The sequence below is a fragment of the Apus apus genome, chromosome 4, assembly GCF_020740795.1.
Source record: "Apus apus isolate bApuApu2 chromosome 4, bApuApu2.pri.cur, whole genome shotgun sequence".
Classification (NCBI taxonomy): Eukaryota; Metazoa; Chordata; class Aves; order Apodiformes; family Apodidae; genus Apus; species Apus apus.
Window position 1 is genome coordinate 8574596 of NC_067285.1, and position 23883 is coordinate 8598478.

At 38.9% G+C, this 23883-nt stretch overlaps 1 protein-coding gene across 12 annotated transcripts in view; it reads left to right on the forward strand.

Moving 5' to 3' along the window:
- The window catches only part of ABLIM1 (actin binding LIM protein 1), a 209437-nt gene that overhangs the window by 167732 nt on the left and 17822 nt on the right, over positions 1-23883 (forward strand). For 4 of the 12 annotated variants that reach the window (XM_051618225.1, XM_051618224.1, XM_051618222.1 and 1 more), the window contains 8 exons: positions 1837-1914; positions 2874-3029; positions 7644-7679; positions 8956-9085; positions 11408-11527; positions 18338-18442; positions 20766-20813; positions 23085-23231. In XM_051618225.1, the coding sequence (XP_051474185.1) occupies positions 1837-1914; positions 2874-3029; positions 7644-7679; positions 8956-9085; positions 11408-11527; positions 18338-18442; positions 20766-20813; positions 23085-23231 (820 nt within the window). The remainder of the gene's footprint in view (positions 1-1836; positions 1915-2873; positions 3030-7643; positions 7680-8955; positions 9086-11407; positions 11528-18337; positions 18443-20765; positions 20814-23084; positions 23232-23883) is intronic. The other 8 variants (XM_051618216.1, XM_051618219.1, XM_051618226.1 and 5 more) reach the window with 5 other exon arrangements.

Below are 23883 nucleotides of genomic sequence, written 5' to 3' on the forward strand. Positions count from 1 at the left end.
ACAGTACCTCAAGTACTTAATACTGTTCCCAATGTTGTAATGAAAACAATTGTTTTCCATAGCAACTGCAGCAACATCTTACATGTGTCTCCACTCAGTGGTGCAAAACATTAGAAGGGAAGGGGAATAAAGTGTTTCTCAACAACAGCCAGATTTTCTAGCTTAATTCTTGTAATGTTTCTCTAAAATAAGTGTTGTTGTTTTTTCTTCATTTGATTGCATCATGGGAGGAGCTTAAGGGCAGCTGAGAATTTTCTGCTTCCTTTTGGGATGTAGGAATTTTCAGCTACAGAAAGGAAAGGAAAGGAGAGAAGCACAGAAAGGTCCAGCTGAGAAAGTGTTCTCAGGCATGCTCTGGAGAGGATTTGTGACTGTGTCAGTCCATGGCTGCATCTCCTCTCTATTTGATCTGAATCTTCATGTTTTTTGGTGGAACATGTTCAAAGTCTTTTATTCCTCTGGCCCTCCCTGAATGTGGTGATTTCATTTCCTCAAATGAAGTCAGAGAAAGCCTGATGTATGATCCACAACTAATCTTCATAATTTTTTATACAGATGGTTCCAATAGATTTCCTGGCTATGAAATAAAAGGTAGAAAGACTCTGAGGTCTGTTGAAGGATCTTTTCAGGAAATGTATGTTGAGAGATAAGAAAGGTCCAGTAGCCTTTTTGTGTTCACTCCAGGTGTTTCCTAAGAAAAATCAGTGAGCCAAGCTGTCAACCCTTGTTGCTTTACAGTGTTCCTTCCTTCAATGTCATAAGCTGATGAGGTAGGGACTGTTTACCAAGATTTATTTTTCAGTGACTTTGAAGTATCCTGCTGCACTAGTGTCATCAGAGCCATTTGCTTATGTGGTGCTTTGAGATGGGTTTTGGTTCTTCGCAGTACATTAGGGAGTAAAAGCTGTTCATGGTTTCTCAGTTGTGTGAGTGGGATATCATTGACTGTATTTATGTGTTTGCTTCATGTCAAATTTTGGAGTAATTGCCACAGTAGCCTGGGTGACTTTTGATTGAGTAGATGTTTTTCAAATTCATCCAGTTTTCAAAATCCCCACGTCAGTGATAAGTTATTTTTTCACCTCTCACAAAACTTCTTGCAGGGAATGAATGTCTGTTTAGTCCCAATGAAATATTAGAAAATCCACTAAATGTCTAACAGCACTTGCTCTGTAGGGGTGTGACTGTTCTCATGAATTTCAGTTGGGAGGACATTGTCCTTAAACATCAGGACTTCTGCAGTACTGGGATATAATGAAATTTCAACCAATACTCCAACTTTCAGGTTGCATCTAGATTATTCTGCAGATGTAGGGAATCAGCTCCAAGCCAAGGATTTCTGGTCTTGCTGCTTAGAAGGGCTGAATTAAATTCTGTATTTGAAATGGAAATTCAGTGATTGAGCATCTGGAAACTGATAACACGTGTGCCGTGCCTCTCGAGAGTTTTGTTGCTGAACTGCTGGTACTTGTAGCTGTTTGTGAACTAACGTTTTGATAAAATGACCAGAAGGACTGTCCTGCATTGCATTTTGTATGGCTCCTTGCAGTGTCTCTGCCAGGTGGTGGTTGGTTCTGTTCAATATTGTGCCAGTCTTTTACATTGTATGGTTGAGAAAACCTCCCTTCCCTCCTCACAGCACTCCTTCTGCTCCCCAAAAAAAAGCCCACCTCCCTCACGAGATTGTGAAATTTGCCAGAATGCTTGCATTTATGTTGAGATTTTTTCCTAAATTCAGTTAATTTCAAGATGTATGCAGATTTTTTCACTTGAAATCAAAATTAACCAATGTCAGTGGCTTCATGTTGCTCTAAAAAGTTACATTTTGTTTTTCAGCCTACAAGAACATCATCAGAAAGCATTTATTCCAGACCAGGTTCCAGTATACCTGGCTCTCCAGGCCACACTATCTATGTAAGTATTCCTTCTGGTAAATATGCTGCCGAGCCCTTGCTTGCACATGAAATGCTCCATGCTGAAATAAATCACTTTTATGCTGATGCTAATGCCTTTATTCTAGTAGTTAAATAGGTAAAATTCTTGCCATCACTGATGTGTTTTTCTAACTGCAGAATTTGAGAGCAGGGTAGGCCTTTTCCAGATCACATTTCCCTTAGAAAGATACAGTAAATCTCTTGAAGTCACTTGATGATGTGAAAGGGGGACAGAAGGCAGACAGGTCATTTGACTTAGGGGTTATGTGAGATCTGCTATCTGTGTTTTCAGGACACAGGGAGAAGGGTCAGCCTGGCTGGTACAACACTTTCTGGTTCAGAAGTCAAATATTTTGGTTGTGAAACGTGCCTTAGTCTGAAGCTTGGGCATAGATTAACTGATGAGTACAATATAATAATTTCAGGTGGGAGTTTCAATACCCAGTTCTGACAAATGGTCCTGCTTTCCTTTTTATTTCCTTGTAATAGGTTGTAATTCCTCTTGTGTGCACAGTTATAAGTTGCCTTTCTGTCTGTAGTCTTCTGCATGTATTTTTTCTCGTAATCTCTGTAATCTGCAAACTATGTTGATGTTATCATGTTTTACATATGGGAAAACAAGAGCAGAAAGGTGAAAATACTTGCCTGAGGCCACAAAATGAGTCATTTGCAGAGCTGAAGTTTCCAGCTCACTGGAGCTAGGAAACTTTTGTATTAGATCCGTGTATGCCATCTTCTTTCTTTCCCAAACTGAGAAAACACTGTGTGCTTTTGCAGAGGAGGCCTACTGGAGAAGAACAAGAATCACTTCACATGCAGAGTGCCAGATTTTCCATAGCAACAGTGCAACAACAAATACATAAAAATCATAAATTGTGTAAAACAGAAATTACCAGTGCATTTTTGTAAGTTAATTTATCTTCTGTCTTTGACCTTCAGGCAAAAGTAGACAATGAAATCCTTGATTACAAGGATTTAGCAGCCATTCCCAAAGTCAAGGCCATTTATGACATTGAACGTCCAGACCTAATAACTTATGAGCCATTCTACACTTCTACCTACGAGGACAGACAGGAGAGACAGAGTCTTGGAGAGGTAATGAACTGACAAGCAACTCATTCTGCTGTACGCTTTATTCAAAGCCTGCTTCGCTTCTATCCTCTTTTGAAACAGTTTCTAATGACACTCCTTAGCATTGCTGCTGCTGTTCAGAATGCTTTTTGTCTGTTTGGTCTGGGTTTAATATGAACAATCGTGATGATGCTTCATGTGCAAAACTACACGATTAAACACACAATAAAACATCTACATTAACACCAGCCACTGGCAGAAGAATGGCAGGAAAGAGGTCTGAAGCTTGCCTGCACGAGCATTCCCATAACTCACATGGATGTCCTAGGTATGGGTACAGCCCAGAAAGCCCAGAATGTGAGGCAAAAGCCAAGCCAGTGGTGTGCTGGAAAGCACTGATATTTACCACAGATTATGAGGAATACCATGATGTTCTGGGGCAGTAAAAGGATTAAGAGCAGCATGATGGTTTCTCTCACATGTATTGAAGGGAAGTACATTTCCAGAGCACTTTGCCAGGCATACTGGATAAAATCTGAACTAAGTAAGGATGAAGGGCTCTTCCATCTGGGAAAGCAGGTTAGTTATGTTATGGAAATAGCTGCCCTACATTTTAAACTGCTGACATTTAGTACAGATTCTCATACCCTACAATGACAGAAAAAGGAAGCTATAAATTTATTCTCTTAAATTTGTATTTAAAAATCTCTTTTGGGTTGTAGGGTTCCTCTCAGGAGAACTTCCATAGTTGCAATTACTATTTGCATGCTTCCAGTGCAGGTTTTGTCTTGTAATACCATCTGACTATAAATCAAACTTCCTGGATGAAAACTTCAGTGGTTATGAAAATGGATTTACTTCCTTGCAATGTCAGTGAATTTACTGGCTGTAATTGAATTGTGTATGAAGATGAGCTAAGGAAAAAGGAAGTACAATAAATCATTCAGACACCAATGGTGTAAAGATGCCCAGAACAGTGAATGATAATCTGCTTTCTTAGCAAACTGTTCTGCCCACCAAGAGATCAGAGCAGCCTCTGGTTTTACTCCTCTGATGTTTTATAGTTAGTCTTTTAAATTATAGCTTCAGTTGGAAATTCAGGACACTGTTCAGCTCAGGAATAAAACAAGAGATTAGCAGGTCAGAATATTATAGAATTTCCCCCCTCAATTTTATGTGGCTAGTGAATCCAGCTGACATCTGGTTCAAAACCACCGTGGGATGCATTGGTGACCTCTGACCAGTTCCAACGGGCCTGACCCATTCCATAAAACCCTCTATAAACACATGTCTGTTGTTAGTCACAGAGGAGGAACTAATCTCACCCCGAGAAGCTGAACTATTTGTTAATCCTTAAAAGGAATCTTCTTGCTCACAAGGCAGTATGTTGGATGCTGATAAAGCAGTCTAGTGGAAGCTGCTATTATGCTTGTTCTGGGAATAAGCAAAAGCCTTTGGGTTTTTCTTACCCTGTATTTTCATCAGCATCAAAACAATTAATTTCTAGTGACTACAGAAATTTGTTCTGGAGACAAAAGAGCTCTCACCTTCTTTTCAGAGGATGTGGGCTTTCCATCCAATGCAACTGCTGACTTCTGTCACCTTGGGCAAGTTACCTCACCTCTTTGTACCTGTTTCTCCTCCCTTCCCTTGCCCTAATGAGAACCAAAGCCACCAGGGTGGAGTGATCTGATCTCTTCCTTTGTGTTTGTGTTGTGGTAATCGAGTGACACCAGTCGTGATAAATGATACATCAGTCACCATGATCTTTAAAAAAGCAAAGGAGGTGAAGGCAGGGATTTGCAGACTTTGAGCGGTTTTACCTGCATTGTTTTTGCAAGGTTTGTGTATGCGGTGGTATTAAATACAAGGAGAGCCTTAGCTTAAGCTCTTACCCTAGCAGTATCCATCACCGTGATTTAAAAAGAAAAAGAAGTTGCCAAACTGAGCTAAGAAAGATTTCCGGGTGTGCGGGGGAGTTGTGCAAGAGCCTCCAAAATTAATCCAGCAGTGGAGGCAAACCTCAATTGCAGGGAACGAGCTACGAGAAAATTGTGTCCTTTAGCCATAGAAAGTGACAGAAGGCAGCGTGAGACTTTCTTCTTTCTTGCAATGGAAGGGAATGGCTTGGAGGATCCCCCCAGAACCCCTCCTGTTCCGTTGCATCCCGGCCCCGTGTTCCTGACAAGTGCTGCCTCGTGGCGCCACCTGGCGGGCACCGCGCGAGGGTCACGGAGCCGCCGGCGGGGACAGGGAGCTCAGGAAGGGGCCCTGGCAGCTTCCAGCGTAAAAGCGGTGAAGGGATATGAAATGAGATCTGGATATAAATTCTCGTCTACCAAGGCTGGCCCATAAGGTAACGTTTCCAGAATCCGTCAGTTACTCCGGTTCTTCAAGGCCTGTGACATCTGCCCTGCCGGCGGCGACATGACTGGAGCTGAAATCAAGTCTTCTCAGCTCTGGCTTTTGCTGCATTAATATTGAGCAAAACAGCTTTTTACCTGCAAACCCTTGTTTCTAGCATTCTGTCAGTCGAAAGCATTGAATGTCTGTAAGAGCTTTCAGTAAACAAGCTGTTGTAAATTGAGAAAAGTATTTTTTGGTAAGGCGATACATGCTTCAGAGCAGAGCAGGCATCTTTCCTGGTCGTTGGATAAAAAGACAGTTAAAATCAGGTCATTGTGAAGTGCTGAAACTTGTGTAATAAAATTACACCTGCAAATATTTTCAGAAATATCCCAGAGCACAAAATTATCAGTATGACTTCAAGTATTGGAGCAGCCCCTTAGATCTCAAAGTGATAGAACATTGAACCTGCTGCAGTGATCAGAAGATGTACTGTAAATTTGGTCAGAACAAGCTCTCTGGCCAGACTTTTTTTATTTCCACTAGCTTACTGTTCTGGAGCTGAGCTGTTTCTTCTCAGTCAGCTGCACAGTGTGTTTCTGACTGACTGGTGTAAAGACTTCTGTGATAGACCAGATTTTAAAAGAACAACCAAGGAGTCCTTGACAGACTCAGAGTTTAAGATACAGCAGTTCATCTGTGCATTATGAGTTGGTTGCAGAGCATGATTCCTTTTCCCAAAAAGCAGCAAGATAATGTGAGATAGTGATGGAGTAATAATACATGAAAGGTTGGTAATGGATTCAACTCATTACTTTCTGGGATGCCTTCCTAGTCTTGGATTCCTTTGAGTACCTTTTACAGTAGTAATTACCTTAGCATCTAGGCAACCACACCATATTATGGACATTTGTTTATTTACAGTGGCAAATGAATAGTAGGAAAATGTGGAGAATATATTTCATGTGAAGCAAAGATTTTATAGCCACTGCTGTTAGACCTATAATGAAATGGTGGTGTGCTGTGTGGAACTTGTGCTGTTCTAAGGATTAGGAAAAAAACCAGCATAAAAGACATTCTAGGCTTTGATAGAAAGTAATAAAAAGAGTCTTTAAAAAGCTTTATGGAAACTTGATTAAAAGGAGAAATTCAGTACTCAAAAAAAGTCACTCCGTTGTTTGGATACTTTTGCACTGACAGCTCCATGAGAGTTAATGATCTGTTAATGCAAAATGGATATTTATTAGCAGAAATTCTGCATGTTTTAAAATACTGCTGTTATAGGTTGTTCTAACAGCTAGAGCAGAATCAGCAGTTTTGCTTCTGAGACATTATCTTAATAGCTGTATAATTCTGTAATAATTGTGGTCTTATTTAAAAGCATAATCTCTTCTCCAGTTTATTATGGCAATTAAATAATGTTGCAGTTTAATGCAAAAATAAAATAATTAAATCCTGATCTTCTAGCTTCAAATTGTCTTATGATTAAAGGGCACACAACTGGTAATTATACATAGTCTTTATTCTTGTTTATACCATCAGCGTAAGTATGATCTTATGCTTCATTTCCAAGGGTATTTCTTGCCTCAGTTTTCCTATGTCTGTAATAGAAACTTTTCATAATATTGTGTGTATTTCTGCCCACTGGCCTTTGTGGAGTTCTTTCAATATATGTACTTGTGATTCCTGTCTGTTCTCCTTATGTAAACAAGGAAAAACACAGATTTCAAGGAGATCATATCAAAGAAATGTTGATGACAACTGTGTACTCCTTTGCATGGGTATGAAATGTAGGGCCTTGGGGGCAAGCACATTTTTGCCAGAGAATGTGTCTTGGAGGAAAAACACGCTTCATCCTGGAAGTTACTCTGTATTTCTCATGCCATGCAAAGCTCTGAGTTAAGATTATTTATTTTTTATTTCCATTTTAAAGAACTTTTCATAACAAGCATGGTTATTAAATTCATAACCCTTTCTGATTTTGATCTTTACAGCTGTGTTTTAATTACCACAATGATAAGATGGCTGAGAGATGATGCATGATATTTCACTGAATTAATCACGCTTGTAAAGATTCTCCCAGAAACTATAATTGCTTCAATGATTTATGGGCCAGTTCCTAGCAATGTGGAAAAAGCAGGTTCCAGTGCTGCAATGGCCTTAGTAACTTCTACATTGCCATTTTACTTTGCCATACGTATATCCATGTATCTGTAGCAATGTTTATATTGCCATTTTCTGGCTCAGAACATGCAGTGATGTTTCAGTAACCTTGTTTTTATGTCTTTGCAGTCTCCAAGGACTTTATCACCTACCCCTTCTGCAGAAGTAAGTTTAGTGCAACCTTTAGAGGCAGTATCTTACTGTGATTAGAATTGTTCCCTTCAGCAAATGCAGGTGTTGATTCTGCTACCAGGCTGATCCATCTCTATTTACCATAGACATGTTTTTTGAATATTGAAATTTAAGAAAAAATAATTCTAAATAGAAAACATGGAGTTCTTACTTACAGATGATACAAAAAATGAAGCTACCACTCCTTCCCCTTGGCTGTCTGTAAAGCAGAGTAATTTCTCCAGCAGAGGTCACTTCCTGTACATCCATCCTTCTTATGGCACAGACAGATGCAGATCTCAGGAGCTGGATGATTTACATGAACTAAAATGCTGCTTTAAGTATCTAAATAATAAGCCATGTTTGCTACTAAGACATTTGCAGTTCTGTCTTGAAGAAACATCAAGTATGTTTTCATTTGGTTTTTCCCTAGGAGTTAGTTTGAACGTCAGAGTAACTTGAAACGTTTGGGAAGTCGTTTGTCAGGATACAATAGATGCCATTGCATAAGCGTTATCATTTTGGGTTTGGGAAATGTTGCTTGTTTGCAACATGAAAGTTGTACTGCTGCTAGGAGTTTAAAAAGTTACTATCAAATGTCTTGTAAATCTTCATGCATTAACATCAGTCCTGTCCCTTTTGCCCTGGTTTGATTTGCTTTGTGGGGTTCCGGGAGGGAGTGTTTTTCTGTTTGTATTGAGATTGTTTTGTGTGCTTTTTTTTAAGTTGGCCGTTTTTAAAATAGGAAATCAAGTTAATTGAATTATATACAAGAAAGTGTCATGTTTTCAGATAAAAAGAGAATTGATTTTGATAATAAATAACTTTTGAAGCAGCTAGATGAGGCACATGGTAAATGGAGCCACAGAGAGCTCTGTGCTGCTGCTGTTGAACTCCTGCTGGTCCCCAAGTCTAGCTCATCTGTCTTGTGCAGGATGTTGCATACTCTGGGTGTACAGACATGCTGTGAATGCAGTTCCTCTTATGGAGTCACGGGAGTGCAGGCAAATCCAGCATTATACAGAATTGAATAGAAATTACAGATGGACTTGGTATCTTCCAAGCCTGAACTCTGACCCAGACTATGAAAATGGATTCAAGGCTGTGGAACAGTTAATTAGAGAACAGTAATGATGAAGTAGGTTGAAAGCTTAAGGGATATTGTTGTTTCAGTAGCTTCTGTTAATGTCTTCAGATCCATGAAAGCTTAGTGCTGCTAAAAATGTGTAATGTGCATTTACATTTATTAGTGGATGCTTCTGTTCTGCAGGGTTATCAAGATGCTCGGGATCGTATGATTCACAGGTCTACTAGCCAGGGCTCCATTAATTCTCCAGTGTACAGTCGTCATAGCTACACACCCACCATGTCCCGCTCACCGCAGCATTTCCACAGACCTGGTAAGTGCCACTGCAGTAGAAATACATGTGAAACTGTTGTTCCTTTATTATGTCACTTAGTGACACAGCGAAGCGCTTTCTCTTAGCAGTGAAAATTTAGGATTGAAAAATTGTCGCATATTTTAGGATCTCCTTTTCTACCTGTTTTTTTTTGTTTTTAATCAATGCAGTCTTTTGCACTTGGCAGATCAGTGTTTCTTACATCATAAATATGGATCTTCTGGGTTTGTTTCTGATCTGTGTGCTTCTGAAAGCAAGGAAATATTTGCTGCAGTGAATCATAGATTCATAGCATGGTTTGGGTTGGAATCACCAACTTCATTTTGGAATTGGGAAAAGTATCACTTATTGGAAATAAGTTATGGCTTGACTATGCAGAATTCAGTAATGCAGGATTCCTCCCTCCTAAAAAAAAGCCCAAACAATTTATTTGAAGCTTGGTGCAGCCATGGAATGTCAGATTCAGCAGCAAAACCCCCAGATATTCCAAATTGCTACTCTTTTTCTAAAACATAGACTTGTGGCCCACAAAGTAGATTTCTTAATCAAAACCATAGGCAATTTCCTGGGAACACTTAAAAACCACAAACTTAATTTACTGGTTTAGCAGTGAAATATAAGTTCTGTGTGCAGTATAGAAAATGTACAGGTCATTCAGGTTCCCAGGGCATTTAAAATCACTGGTTGTGTATATAAAAGCAAGAGAGGAAAATGAAGCTCATCTATAAATTGCATAAAATTTCATATAAGTTGCATAAAAGTGTATCTCTAAATGCTATTCATTGAAGACTTTTCAAGACTGATTTTTTTGGTTTTGGTAATGAATGAAATCTTTGTGACCTGTTTTTAAATTCAGTGATACAAATCACACAGTTCCATCTTCCTTGGTGATTACAGCTGAACACTTGGGATGCCAGAAGCCCATATATAATGGGAACTGCATTTTTAAAATTACAGATTTATAATAGAGCCACCACTGTGGAACTTGGATGCTGTAGCCATCCTAGTGGGGGTGGGCTGAAAGCAGCTAATTGTGTCTGTCAGTGAATGCCTTATTTAAAGAACCCAAGGGAGGTGGGACAGAAGCAAGTTGTGTCTGATACTTAGTGCTGACAACATTTTAAGTATTTTAAGATGACATTACAACCGAAACCAAAAGAGACTTAAAAGCATGAAAAAGCTGCAAACTTCTGTCTCTTCAGTCTGTGAATTCTGAGGGGATTTTTCCATTTGTGTCAGTTATTTCAGGGATATGAACAAATCCAGGCCCTGTTCCAGACTTTACTGTGATTGAGTTTTACTGTCTGTGTTCAGTCAAGGACCTTCCCCAGAAGGAGTTTCTGTTTGTGTAACTCTTGTGATGGGTGGATGGGCTCAAGCCAGAGTTTCAATACAAATATAAAATCTTCAAAAGTTTGCAGCCTGGGGGATTTTCCAAGAAAATGTTTGTTCAAGCTTATCTCTGTTTAGATGATGTGATCTTTGACTCACCTGTTTCTGTTTCTCATATGACACAGCTGTAATTTTCTAGAATTTATCATGTTGGTCTTTGCTACCCTGCTTTGGGGTAATTATTAATGATGTGTGATAATTTTCCTACAGTAATTATTCACATTGAATAATAGCACGTGTATTTACCATTTTTCTCCTAATGGCACCTCTTATCATCACGTTATTTACAAGAATATTTTCTCTCTGAATAAACCCAGCGTCCCGAGATCACTTCTCTTTGGCTCCCAGCTAGCCCTTGAGAGAGAAGTGAACCACCGTGTTGACGTAGTCAGCATAAGGTTCTTGAAAAATTTGAGTGCTACAAGTTTTGAAAAAGTTTGCAGCCTTTTCCTCCCGCAGAGCACTAGCTGGTGTTGGCAGCATTTGTGGAATGTCTTAGAGCAACAGCAAACGGCTTGCATGCCCCTTGACTGACATTATTTGGTCAGGCGCTTTTCAAAACAGCTGCTTTCTTAACTAATTGAGCGTCAGTATTTGTGATGTTTGCATGCTGGTAGCAGGCTACTTTTTTGGTAAGAAGGCATAGATCAGAAGCTTGTTAAGCCAATAAATGTTACTCTAAATTAACAATGCAGTTCAAATCTGAGCCTCTCTTCTAATACTTCCTGTAATTTTATCTAACATTTATAAACCCTCCGGGATGTCTTTAACCTTTTTTTCGTTTGTTTTCTCCTTCCTTCTTTTCAGAATCCTAATTGCTCAATGCCTTTTTTTTGTTTCTTCCTTTGAAGCCTCCTCCTTCCCTGCCTTTCTCTTATTGTTTTTCTTTGTTTTCATTTTGTTCTGCCCCCCGATTCCCTGCTGCCGCAGAGCTGCTCTCTACTGGTGTGCAGCAGTTGTCATCCCTGCGCACTAGCAGTCTCGGCTCCACTCACCATGACTCCCGCCCTAACTCCCCCTTCCGACACCACTTCATTCCCCATGTCAAAGGTAAGGAGCCAGACCTCCCTAGGGAGTGCCCTTCAGGCTGGAGACTTATTAGCATTCTATCAAAGCTAATAAGGTGTATCTCCGTAAGGTTGTCATTGGCTGTACAGCTGAGCATGCCTTGAAATGATGTTAGAATAGACATAATGTCCTTTTTTTTTTTTGGAGGAAATATGTCTTTTCTAAGGGCCCTAGTTGAAGAGTCATCAAGCAATTACCCGTTAGAAATATACACAAAAGTATTAGCATTTACTGTTTAGAACCTATGTGTGCCTGATTTAGCTTCTTTCTAAACAGTACTTCACAATCTTATTGTATCTAATTTAATTATTTTTCCCAAATTCTTAAAACTTGCATTTAAAAGCTTACTACAGTTATTTCCTGGATTAGAGCAAGGTGATCAAAAACATGAAGAAGAAAAAAAAAATACATATGATGATCAATGGCAACAAATAAATTTATTATTATTAATTACACTGGCAATTATTAGTGCCCAACAAAGTAAAATTTCTAGGCCTCTGCTCAATTAATGGGAATGAGCAGACACTGCTGAAGGCAGTAGAGTTGCAGAGATTTATACTGCCTGATTATCTGATCATTTATCTTTTTTTTCAACCTGTTATTTTCCATTATTTGATTGGAGAGGAGGGTTGTTCTTTCACTGTGTCCCTTCAAGGAGCTCATTGAGCCCAATAAGCTTTTTGTTTTGGTTCTTGTTTTCTGTGAATGTGGTTTTACTGTTATTTCTAACTGAGCACTCTCTGGCTGTGCTGTCTCTTCTATTGGGGAAGAAAGGTGTAGTTTATATCACGTACAAGAGCTCAAAAAGATGCAGTTCAGTAAATTGAACATAAATGATTAACAGATCAACCTGATTAACACTGCAGATAATCATAAACTGGAAGTAATAAAAAATAGTTGCAAGGAAGCTGTCACCATGAACTTTCAAGAAATCCTAATAGATCTCAATGTTATAGCTCTTCAAGCATTTGGGTCACCATTACTAATTTTATTCTTGCCTCTTCTTAGCTGATTTTTGTTAATATGCACTTTTAACTTTCCTATTACATCACTGTAAAAAACAAACAAACAAACAAACAAAAAACCTCACTTCAAATTTAAGAGATTAGGACCCTTAAAAATAGATGCACTGCTCATTTCAGCATGCAATTAATTCGTAATTCTTGCAATTTCAACATTTCTTTGCTGCAAATCCAGACAAATGCTCACACTCTTTCAAGTGACATTTTCATTGTTTTTTTGTTGAGAAAACAGCTTCTTCAACAGATAAATCAGCAGAACTACTGGAACTCCATGCCTATTGCTTTCAGATTTTAAGAATTACCTGACATGTAGATTAGGTATGCATCTCAGTTATCACTGCAAATGCCAAGTGGCATTACAATCACTGTAGACAAAAGGGTAGGTATAGTTCTTATCAGATCTGTCTCATAAGACATTGTAACAATGCACAATTTTCTACTAATTTTGCATTCGGGTTTATGCCTGGACAGGTTTTGTGTTTTATAACTCAGCAAAGCTCCTGAAAGCTCCAGTTCATATCACTGTGACATGGGGACACCACCCAAGGATGTGTTGCATTTGAGAAGGGGCAAGTAGTAGGTACCCTCATTGTGCAATTCACATGGCTGAAGTGAAGGAGCAGTCTTTTCATAGTTGGTTGAGAAAAAGAAGCACCTTCTTAAGGTGAAGATAAGTAGCTTTGAAACAGCTTAGGAATTTTTTTTTGTTTTTCCATCACTACAAAAGGTCAAAAGGCCTGAAGACCTTTGTAATTTTTTCAGCATGTTAAGTGATCAACAAAGTGCTCACAAAACATTAGACAAACAAATGTTCACAGTGTTCCTTAAGTCAGAGCAAGGTCTGTGAAAAGAATATGATGAAAAATAGTTCTTAATCAGATATATTCTGAAAATACACAGTATATACATGCATATAGGTACTACCAGTGCATATGCACTTAAGAAAGACAAGATGGTAGAGACTGGTAGTAATTTTGTTAAATAAACCTCTAAGCTTACAACATGCAAATGTAAGTATTTTCATAGGAAAAAATTTGTATTGCTTATCCAGTACATAATTCAGAGGGTTGTGTGGGGTTTTTTTAAACTTAAGAATTGTTGAGTGAAGTTCAGTTGCACTGATGAGTTTGATCTGGGTTTCCCACATGTTTCTTCATTTGTCCTCCTTGCATACAACTTGTGTCCAAGTACCCCCTTATTCCTGTGCAGCAGAAAAGAGGTTAGTCTGGCACTGGCTGCACCTAATGCAACTCCCTGATATTCTTATCCATAGGGGTTTGTTTGTCTTGGGTATTCTAGATGCCTTTTTTTCAAAGTCTAAAGAACTGTGTTATTTTGCCCTTGAAGAGTACTGTTTTTATGTCTACTAGGGAATGAGAGCCTTATGAATATAACTGAAGTGAGAAATATAGCACTGTGGGAGTTAATTGGATGTGATAGATAAATTTGCAGTGATTCAAGGAAGAGGCATCGTATGATCTCGTTTGTTACTTGCTAAGCCTTTCTCAAAGCCACTTGTACTTTTAGCAGGAAGATGAACTTAGTGTAAGTTTGTAAGAAAAATGTTATAAAGCTATACTTTGGTTTGTGTGGAGTTTTTTTAGGTAAAATAACTTAGTTTTCAAACAACATAATGATCATGAAAGTGGCATATGATATATTATGCCTGGGTTGTTTCAAGGCAAAAAAGTGGACATTTAAACCAGTCTCAGTGTGTTTTCATACAGCATAATGCTTAAACAAGCATAATGTTAATGTTTTGTAAGCAAGGACAAATGTAAAGAACTTTGAGTATAGGGACTAAATATGCCTCAAGTCTTAGTGAGAGTTTATCAGTATCACATAATATGTTAAACAAGCTGGAAGAGGGTGCAGTATGCATCATCTTGGACTTCATTTAATGTCATTTAGACTATCCATTGAATGTGGTCTTGTCTCAATAAAGTACTGTATTTGCTATGAAAGAATCAAAACAAGTCCATGAATGAATGAAACCCTGACCCTACTGAAATCAGAGACAAAAACTCTCATTGAGAGCCAAGGATTTCAACTGACATGCCTAGAATTTTTCAGCGGCATTCAAGAATATTGCAAAGCCCCCATAAGATTTCTGCTTAAACAGAGGTCCAAAGAAGTGTGGATTCCTCTGCTCACAGGTAAGGAATCTACCCACATTCATAGTGAATTTTGGCCATGGTTTTCACGGGTTACTGCTTTCCTTCCCTGAAGCAGGTCTCTGAAATTAAATGCTCTGTGTGTGTGATAACAGTTTCCATGGTTTTGTGGATGCAGCTGAAAGCTCTGGTCTGCAACACAGCTGTGTTTTGGCTTCTTCGTGACTTTCAGTTTTGTGCTGGAAATATGGGCTACATATCTGGACAAGATGATGAATTGTAGTTTCCCAAAACCCGAGCAGGACTTCGTTTCAGGTGCTGTTGAGCTCTTTTTCCTGTATCTATTCAGAAACAGAGCAATGAAATGGCAAGTTGATAGAAGGCTTGGTGTTGGTTTCATATGGGTTTTTTTGGCCTGACTCTGCCCTTAGTGAATCACACAGTGAGTCCAGTAGTGAACACTTCAGAAGGCAGCAGGAATGTGCAGTCCACTGTGCTGTGTATAGGCAAGCAATTATGTTCCTGACTGCTAGGGGAATGTACTTAAAAAGTCGAGCTATAGAAAATGAGAGCGACCTGATGCAGCAAACAGAATGAAAGGAAAAAAAAAAACAGAAACAAAAACCTCTGAATTTCACTTTTGAGGCTGCTGTGCCCAAGTGGTTGATTTCTATATTAAACTTACTCTGTTATCTTTTAGCATCCCTCACCCACCTACACAAACACACGTTCAACTTCATACCAGGAGTGTGGAAGCTAGTTTTTCCTACAGTGTTGGTGAACTGGAATGCTCTTGTTGCTTTGTGAACACTAGTTTTGGCATATCTGAGAGAGTAAGAGAGACTTTTCTGTAAAGGAACAGAAAGAAACCCAGAGCATGCACAGCCCCTTCTGTTATGTAAAGCTGCAAGCAGACTGGCCATGAGGCCCTGGGAGGCAGGTACAGACAGGCTAGCAACCTGCAAATGCACGTTCTGCAGATGTTGGCATTGCTTTCATGAATTGTGGGTGATTTTACAGCTGCATCTGAAGCACTTAAGCCTTGTTATGAGAGTGGGCTCCTCAGGGATGATCTAATGAGAGCCTAAGTAGATGTACCACTTCCTCCTGCAGTGGTTAGAGGTAATGAGACTGCCATACAAGAAGGTGTAAAGAGAGTCATTTGTCAGTACTAGTAGGAGTCATTAGGAGGAGAGATTGTACAGGAACCCCAGGAAATAGAAGGCAACAGAGACGTCTGTAAAGCAACACGTGCAGGATGATACTGTGCTCATTGTCAGCCTGGTGCTGTAGGCATTGTATAATGTTGCCAGTTCTCAACAAATTATCCGTGTACCAGATACAAGATTTGCCAGCCTGTGTTTATGGACAGCATACTTAGTTGTTTCTAGTTGAGATAAAGAAGGGAGTATTACAAGGGTTTTTTCCCTGTATTTGTAGTGTTGGTGATAGAGGCACTGTAAAACGAACATGGCCACGTTGTGAATACTAGTTCCCAACAGGTAAAATGTACTTGTGACTCTTCTGTTACAACAGCCCACAGGTCAATAAATCCCTTTTGAATCTTCTTTTTATAAAACACTAGTTGCCAATGGAAGCAGAAAGACAGAATGATGTGTACTCTATTATAAATGTTATAAATTTTAGAATTAACTGTATCTTGAGGCCATCTCAATATTGTTGGGTTTTTCCCTCCTATAAAACAATGATTTTGCTGAAAAAGTAACTTGGAATTTCCCATCAGAAGCAAAAGATGTCAGTAAACATCAGTTTAACTAGGTTAAATGTTTCACCATCCATGGTATTTCAAAAGCGGGACAAGTAGAACACAATATTGGAATTTCCAAGTAAAGGACCACAGATTGGGATATGACAATATTATTTTGAATCATCAACCATACTGCTTTTTGGAGGTAGTAGACCTAGCACTTAACTATTACCTGACCAGAACCTCAATGTTGTTGCATTTAATTGAAAGCCATCATCAATTCATGTGGTTGAGTTGGGGGATATCATGTACTTTAAGTCATTCAGGGCTGAAATATCCAAGTGGCAAATACAGAATTTTGTACGTGATTCTTCTGGACTAATTCTGTACAGGCAAGCCCCCTGAACTGTGCATGTAATTTTAAAAACATATATGTGCAGATGGATTAACTTGTGTACTGGCAGGGTCCTCTGTGGCACATCTCTCTAAGCAAGGTTTATAAAGAGCATTTTTTTTTCCTCCCTTCTGGTGCCTTTTAGATGGGCAGATGACCACTCAAGTAAAAGAGAGAGGCTGTGTAAAATAAACCCCCTTTCTCCTTCTCCTCACCACCCTGCCCCAGTACATAAAAAAGATATGTACTGAGTCCAAGTTTTTGGATCCTCTAATGTGACATAGGAAATCTGCAGCTGAATAGAGGCCTGCAGTTTCTTTTTGGTTGTGTTTTATAGCCCTCTTGTACTTGTCATCTCCCCCTGCTTTTTTTTTTTCTTGCTTTGTTAATCAATTTTTCTATGCTTTTTTAAGCCCTTTTGCATACCTGAAAATGGAAGGGGTTTGATGCTCCCCTACTTCTCACTCTTGTGGTTACCCACACCCATGTAAAATAAGCACCCATGTGGACGTTTTTTGTTGATGTAAGTTTGCACTGTTTTGAAGAATGGCACAAAGTAAAAGGCAGCAACATTCGTTTATGGTACACAGAGTCATGTGTTTGAATATTAAATTGTTAAGTCTTGATGCTTGGGGGTCAACCAGGATGGTTCTGCAACAACTCTTGCCCTGACAGATATGGTAACTTTCAGGGCCGTTGGATTGCTGTGGTGTGGATTGTTAGGAGACAAAGAAATAGTCCTGGTAAGAGTGTTCCTACAAGAGAAACAAACCATGTGCACAAATAGAATTTAAGTTTTTAGACATTAGATTCAGATTTGCTAAATCAGCAGTGGTGAAGTATTGTCACTAATGTCTCTGGTGACAAGGACAAAATTTGGCATTGACAGAGATTTGAGGTGCAGCCAATGATATGGGCACAGCTACCAGATGGGCTGCATTGCTTTACAAATTATTTTGCTATATCAAAAATTTCCTACCGGAGAGCTAAACCAGTGGAAGAGTGTGTATAGACCAGTTACACCTTTTGATATGGGCCAAGTGACCTAACAGCTCTTTTCCATCTCTAGCTTCTGTATGCTTTTGGTTTAGGGACCTTTAGTAATTGCAAGCATTTGCTTCTATCTGCTTGGGAGCTGGTTTCCTTTTGGGTTTGTGTATAAAGAATTATGCTATGTGCCTGCAACTTTTAACTCCAAATACCAGTCACTGTACTAAATCATTGCCAAGTAACCTTCTTTTCCACGCTGCCCATCTAGTTACCAGCTCCTGCCTGCATGCTGTCAGAATGACTCTGAGCTGCTCAAGCCTCAACTCCAGCATGAACATGAAATTTTGCCTCTGCAGGAATATCGGGAAAAAATACAAGTCACCAGGGCTACCAGTTCTTGTTATTGTTTGTACTTATATTTTTGGTTCATCTTCTTTTCTCCCTGGAGGTTTTAATTCCACCAATTTTGTTTGGGTTTGATTGAGCTTGCCTTTTTTTATTTTTTTATTTTTTTTTTACTGCTCTCCCTTTTCTCATTTTGTTTTCTCCATTCTTTCATTGGAGGCAATGAGCCGTCCAGCGGTCGGAACTCCCCTGTCCCCTACCGGCCCGACAGCCGCCCTCTCACTCCAACTTACGCTCAGGCCCCTAAACATTTCCATGTTCCAGGTAGGAGCTGACACTGTGCGTGTCTCGGTGTCCTGTCACAGTGTAGAATGTAGCCTTTGTAACTTTTGTCTTGTCTCCATCCTTTCACGCTGTTTGCCATGGGATACACACACCCAAAGGGTTTGGAACTGCTCCTTGCTGAGAGGAGTAGTGTGTTAGGAAATGGTGGGGGCTTGATTGTGGTTTTTACCTGTTCTGTTGATTAGGTGTTTCACCCTTAGAATTCCTTGGTCTTCAGGGTCTGTTGATAGCCTGTGAGTTGGATAGGAGCTACGTGATCTTTCATGCAGCTGAACCAGCTGAGCACCAGCATAACTCTGCTAACTTTGGAGGTGCTGGTTTTGATTCCCTGTGACACACACAAAAAAGTTGACTAGTGAGCCATTATGTATGTTGTTCATTCAGGTTGTTGTGACTTGTTTCAGTCTTGAAGCAGTTCCAGTTTACTCTTTTCGGGTTTTTTTTACAGCAGTTGAGGATCTTTCTTTACTTGTTTTATGCAATGGCTGGATGTCCTCAGAGACTTGCAGATCCACAAGGATATGTATACCTCAGGCTGTCCTCTCTGTAAAGGGCAGTCTCTGTTTTGAAGTGAGCTGCACAGTTCTTCCCGCCTTGGAGAAACTCATCTGTCTTGGGTTTTGATGAGATGAGGGTGATGTGTCCCTGGAATTGTTGACATGCATCTTCTGACTGCATCAGTGCTAGCTGAAAGTTTTATTATATCCAGTTATTATTCAGATTCCCTTCAGTGTAGTATTCCTTCACACTGTCAGAGGTTAGTTCTCTTCCTCCTTTCCTCAGATCAGACAGAAAAACTATTTGTGAAAACTTTTTTTTCAGTCAGTGTGAACTGGCTTGGCTATGGTAGGCTGTTTAAACTGCTTAAGCTTAACCTGGTTTACTTTGACTTGCATAAGCTAAAGCACACCTGCATGAATAGCTCAGAGTAATAACCTCTAGTGTGGTGGCAGAGCTGTCCTCTTCAGCTGTCACAAGTGCAGCCCCAGAAAGAGCTGTGTTCCTGTCCTCCTTACAGCTTTCTGGTACAGATGTACGCAAAAGTTCTGCATGACTACCCGTGTGATGTTCATACCTATTTGCTGGTCAAGTAGCCTTTACAGATCACTAACAATAATGAAATAGCTCAGTGTCTTTGTGTGTAATGAATTTGCCTTTTTAGTCAGGCCTATGGGGTTCTGAAGAGTAAGACTTGCCTCTGTTTCCACTGATTTCTAGTTCTGCCTTTCTTTAAAATGAAAGGCTAAGTTGTCCGCTGTAGCACTTTAACTGGATCTGCAATATAGAGCATGTATTTCTAAACTGCTTTTTCATTTTTCATTCTAATGTAACTGAAAAATTTGTTCAGACCATATGAAGCAGCAAAATGGGTTCCTGACATTAATTCTCTGGTTTCTGGTAGCTTATTTTGGTCTTATAATAGGTTTCTGACCAATTTTGCACTGTAGCACTGATTTTGGATTTGCTGTGATATTTGGCGCTGTGACAAGTAAGTGAAGAGATGGCTTGGGTGGGGAGACAGTTTAGAACAAACTGGTTCCTCTCTTAGATAAATCTTTGTAAAAGTATGATGTCTTTAAGACATGCTGTAGGTTTACTGTGTTAGAGCTGTGGGAGATGTTCTTATTCTGATTTACATTGATAACATGCAATGTGCTAGGCCTTAAAAAAATTGCCAAAAAGGCATACAATATATCATTGTGGTTTGAGAATTAGTAGTGTATTGGTTAACACTGCATAAAGCATCCCTTTGACTCACTGAAGTGTAGCTGTTGTTTGCTGTACAAAATGGTGTATTAGGCAGCTACTTTGTTCTCTGGATTTTGAAGTGAATTGTAGGCTCACTGCATTCTTCTCTGCTCAATCCAGCCAGCCAGTTGGAAAGAAAATTGAGCTGTTACGACTGAAGCACAATTTTCCGCAAAAGTTATTTGGGGTTGTTTTCCCCAAATGGCTTGTGTCTCCATCACTGAATTGTCTTGCTTGTTTGCATTTCCTCTCTAACTTTTATCCCACTGATAATCTTCTCAATGTTTAAAATGAATTCATGATTTGAATGCATCCACATGTTAGACAATCAGCTCCAAAGGACTTCATGCCACGTGTCTTTGACTTTTCACTTTTTCTTATGTTGTTGGTTTTTTCTTTAAATAATCTGATTTTGCTCAATACTAGAAAAAGTTTTCTGGCTTTTTCTTGTGCTACATCCTTGACTTGGTCTGTCTACTGTTTTAGTGTTGGAGTAATCTTTACAACAGAAGTAGTTTTCATATTTACGTTTTTCTGTTTCTCAATTTCACAGATCAAGGTGTCAACATATATAGAAAACCACCAATCTACAAACAACATGGTAAATGATCCTTCTCTTTATATTTCAAATCTGGAATGCCAATTAAATTAAAAGGCACACAGATGAGTGAAAAGTGTTCACTGTTTACTTTGGAAGCACTATAAATTAGTAGTGCAAACTTGAAACAGCTGTTATTGCATGTCCTACTGAGTGATTATGTTTTAAAGCATGATGTTGCATTTGGATCATATGGTTTAAATCTTGGCCACATTGTTTTTAGTGACAAAACTGCCATTAACTGGGATTTTGCTGTGTCTTTAGCATGATGATGCCTTCTTGCATTTCACTTATTTAAGCTTATACTTTCAGAGTACAAGTACTGGTTGTGGTAAAATAGGTTAACAACTGACTTTTCTGACAGGAGCTTCATTGAATTTCCTTATTTTAAGCAGAAAGTACAATAAATTATTTCAACAGCAAAGGTGGAGATGTTATTATCAGACTAGAATTCCAAATGTACCTGTTATTCTTAATAAGAATCTTTAATTATTGAAGATAATGTAGGTGATATTACTGACAGGGCTAATTTGAGTCACAAGGCCTGTGGTATCACTCAGGTAGTACGTTGTACTGGTTTTTCCAGGTGTTTGGATTCTGAGTTTGACAGCAGGGTTAGTCCTCTAATCTTTTTGGCGTAGACATTGTTATATCAAATCTGAAATAAGAGTGATCCCACCAGCCCACTTCCTTGCCAGGCTTTAGGATTGCAGAGCAAAGTCCCAGTTATAACTGTGTTATAAATTCTGCTGTGAATAGAAAACATTGAACAAGAGATGATTCTTACGTAATATGGTGAAAGAGGGATGACTCCACTTTTTAAAGAGACTGAGTTTGTGTCCCTTTGCAGACCCTTCATCCAGGGAAATATGTTTAGGGTTAAATAGCAAGGTAGCAGTACTACAGGGTTTAGATGAGCAGGTGGCTGAGAGCCATTGATTTTAGATGGTTGGGAAAGCCCAGGAAGACCATTCAATAGACAGGACTAAGTGTTGCAAATAAGACTGCTGTGGCATTGCGTCAGGTTTTTTTCCTCTTTCTTTTGTAAGTTTCAAACCTTATGTTCGTTTCAGAAAAAGTCTTAACGTCATTTTTGTTTATTTTTATGGTTTTAATGTGTCTTCTCACCTCCCATTAACATGTGAATGTTTAACCACTGACATCACCAATTCTAATACGTAAGTACTGTTTGAAGTCATGCTTTTGTAAGCTCTGACCGCTTTCCTCCATACCTGCAGTTATATTTAGAGTTTCCCAATAATAAGATGCTCAGATTCCAAATGAGATGCTTTAATTCCAAATTAAATTTGATACTGATGTTCCTAAACTACCCTGAGCATGTTGGATGAGCAACACAGTGCCTCATTGTAAACAGAGGTCCTTCTATTTAAAAATTAAAAAAAAGAGAAAAAAAAATCCAGTATCTTTGCTTCTGATGTAATAGCCTCATGTAAGAGAAGGTGAATTGATCTAACAGTTTGCAGATAAGAGGTAGTTACGGCTGTTTTTAATGTAAACTGAATCCTATTGGATTTTAATTCTCTTAGTATTGAGAAGAGAAAGCCATAATGCACATCCTCAACATGCTTTTAAGAGACCCTGGCTTAGACAGGAATCTTAAGTGGATATTAAGAGATATTTTAATGGTGCGGTTCATTTCGTTGCAAGTGCCTCTCCCTGCCAAGTTGATCTGAATGGAGTTTAGTATTTATTAATAAACTCACATCTGCTTTTACTACTACTGCATGCTAATAAGCAAGGGCATGCAGCAGAAAAAACCCCATTGGTTAAATCAGCATTTTTGTTTCAGAATTCTTTTTTTGCAGCCTTTCACAGAAACATAGGAAATAATTAGCACCAGTAGAGTTAAAATTAATGCTGTTCCTCTGATCTATTTATTTTCTTGCCCTAGAGGGAAGACAGATCAGTACATAAATCTGCTTTCATCTTCACTAATAATCAGCTGTCCTTAGGAGATATTGATGAATTCTGTTAGATTGAATTTTCTCACTCTTGCCTAATAATTCTAACACTAGTAAAATCCAAAGCTGATTTGGGGTTATTTTGGGGGTGGGGATAAGAGAGGTTTGATTCCAACCTATTGGCAAGAGAAAGACATTTATTTGTTTCAAAGTGCATTTAGAAAAGCAAAACATTTAAATGTTTGCTTTTGGAAATACTCTTATTGTAAAGTCTAAAATTTTTCAAAAATAAGGAAGACCTTTCCTATTGATACAATTTATTACATAGCTAAGTTCCCTGATTGCCATCTAGATGCAGCTGCTTTGGCAGCACAGAGCAAGTCCTCCGAGGATATCATCAAGTCCTCCAAGTTCCCAGCAGCTCATGCACCAGCACCCAACGAGATACCAAAGATTGAGACAGACCACTGGCCCGGTCCTCCCTCCCTTGCAGCCATAGGTATGCAAAAAAAAAAAAAATTATACCAGCCATGCGGCTTAAAAAGTATTGGTAACCTAAATAGATTCATACTAGAGCTATAAAAATGGGTAGCAAAGATTGTGCCCACTCTAGATCTTCATTACAAAGTGCAGTTCTTCTGGTAAGACCTCCGAGTACCTGAGAACTCAAGGTGTTGAACAGCACTGAGTAGAAGAGGTTTTGCTAAAGGACATTAACTCCTCTGTAGCAGCTTAAAAAATGTGGTTTTTCATACAAGCCTGACTTCTTTCAGTTATTGTTCATTTCAACTTTAGTCCTAAGCCAACAGCAAATGTTCCACTAAAAATATCACTATTTTCTTGTCAAGAAACAATGACTGAAGTGGAACAGTTAATGGAATAAAAAATTCAGTAGTGATTTTTAGAGTTCCTGTTTCTACAGACCTTCTATTTTTTTTCTGTGCTGTTTCACTACAGGTGTCTCACTTTATTTTCTTTAAATCATGAGCATGATCATATTTAAATACATTTTTGTTTGGTTTGGTTTGGGTTTTTTTTCTCTGTTAATATTTATAGACCCCCATAGCCTAAAACAAACTCTCTCTCCTGGTTCATTTATGAAGTCATGTCTGAAGTGCTGAAGGTGTTGCCTGTTCCAGGTTTCTGTGATG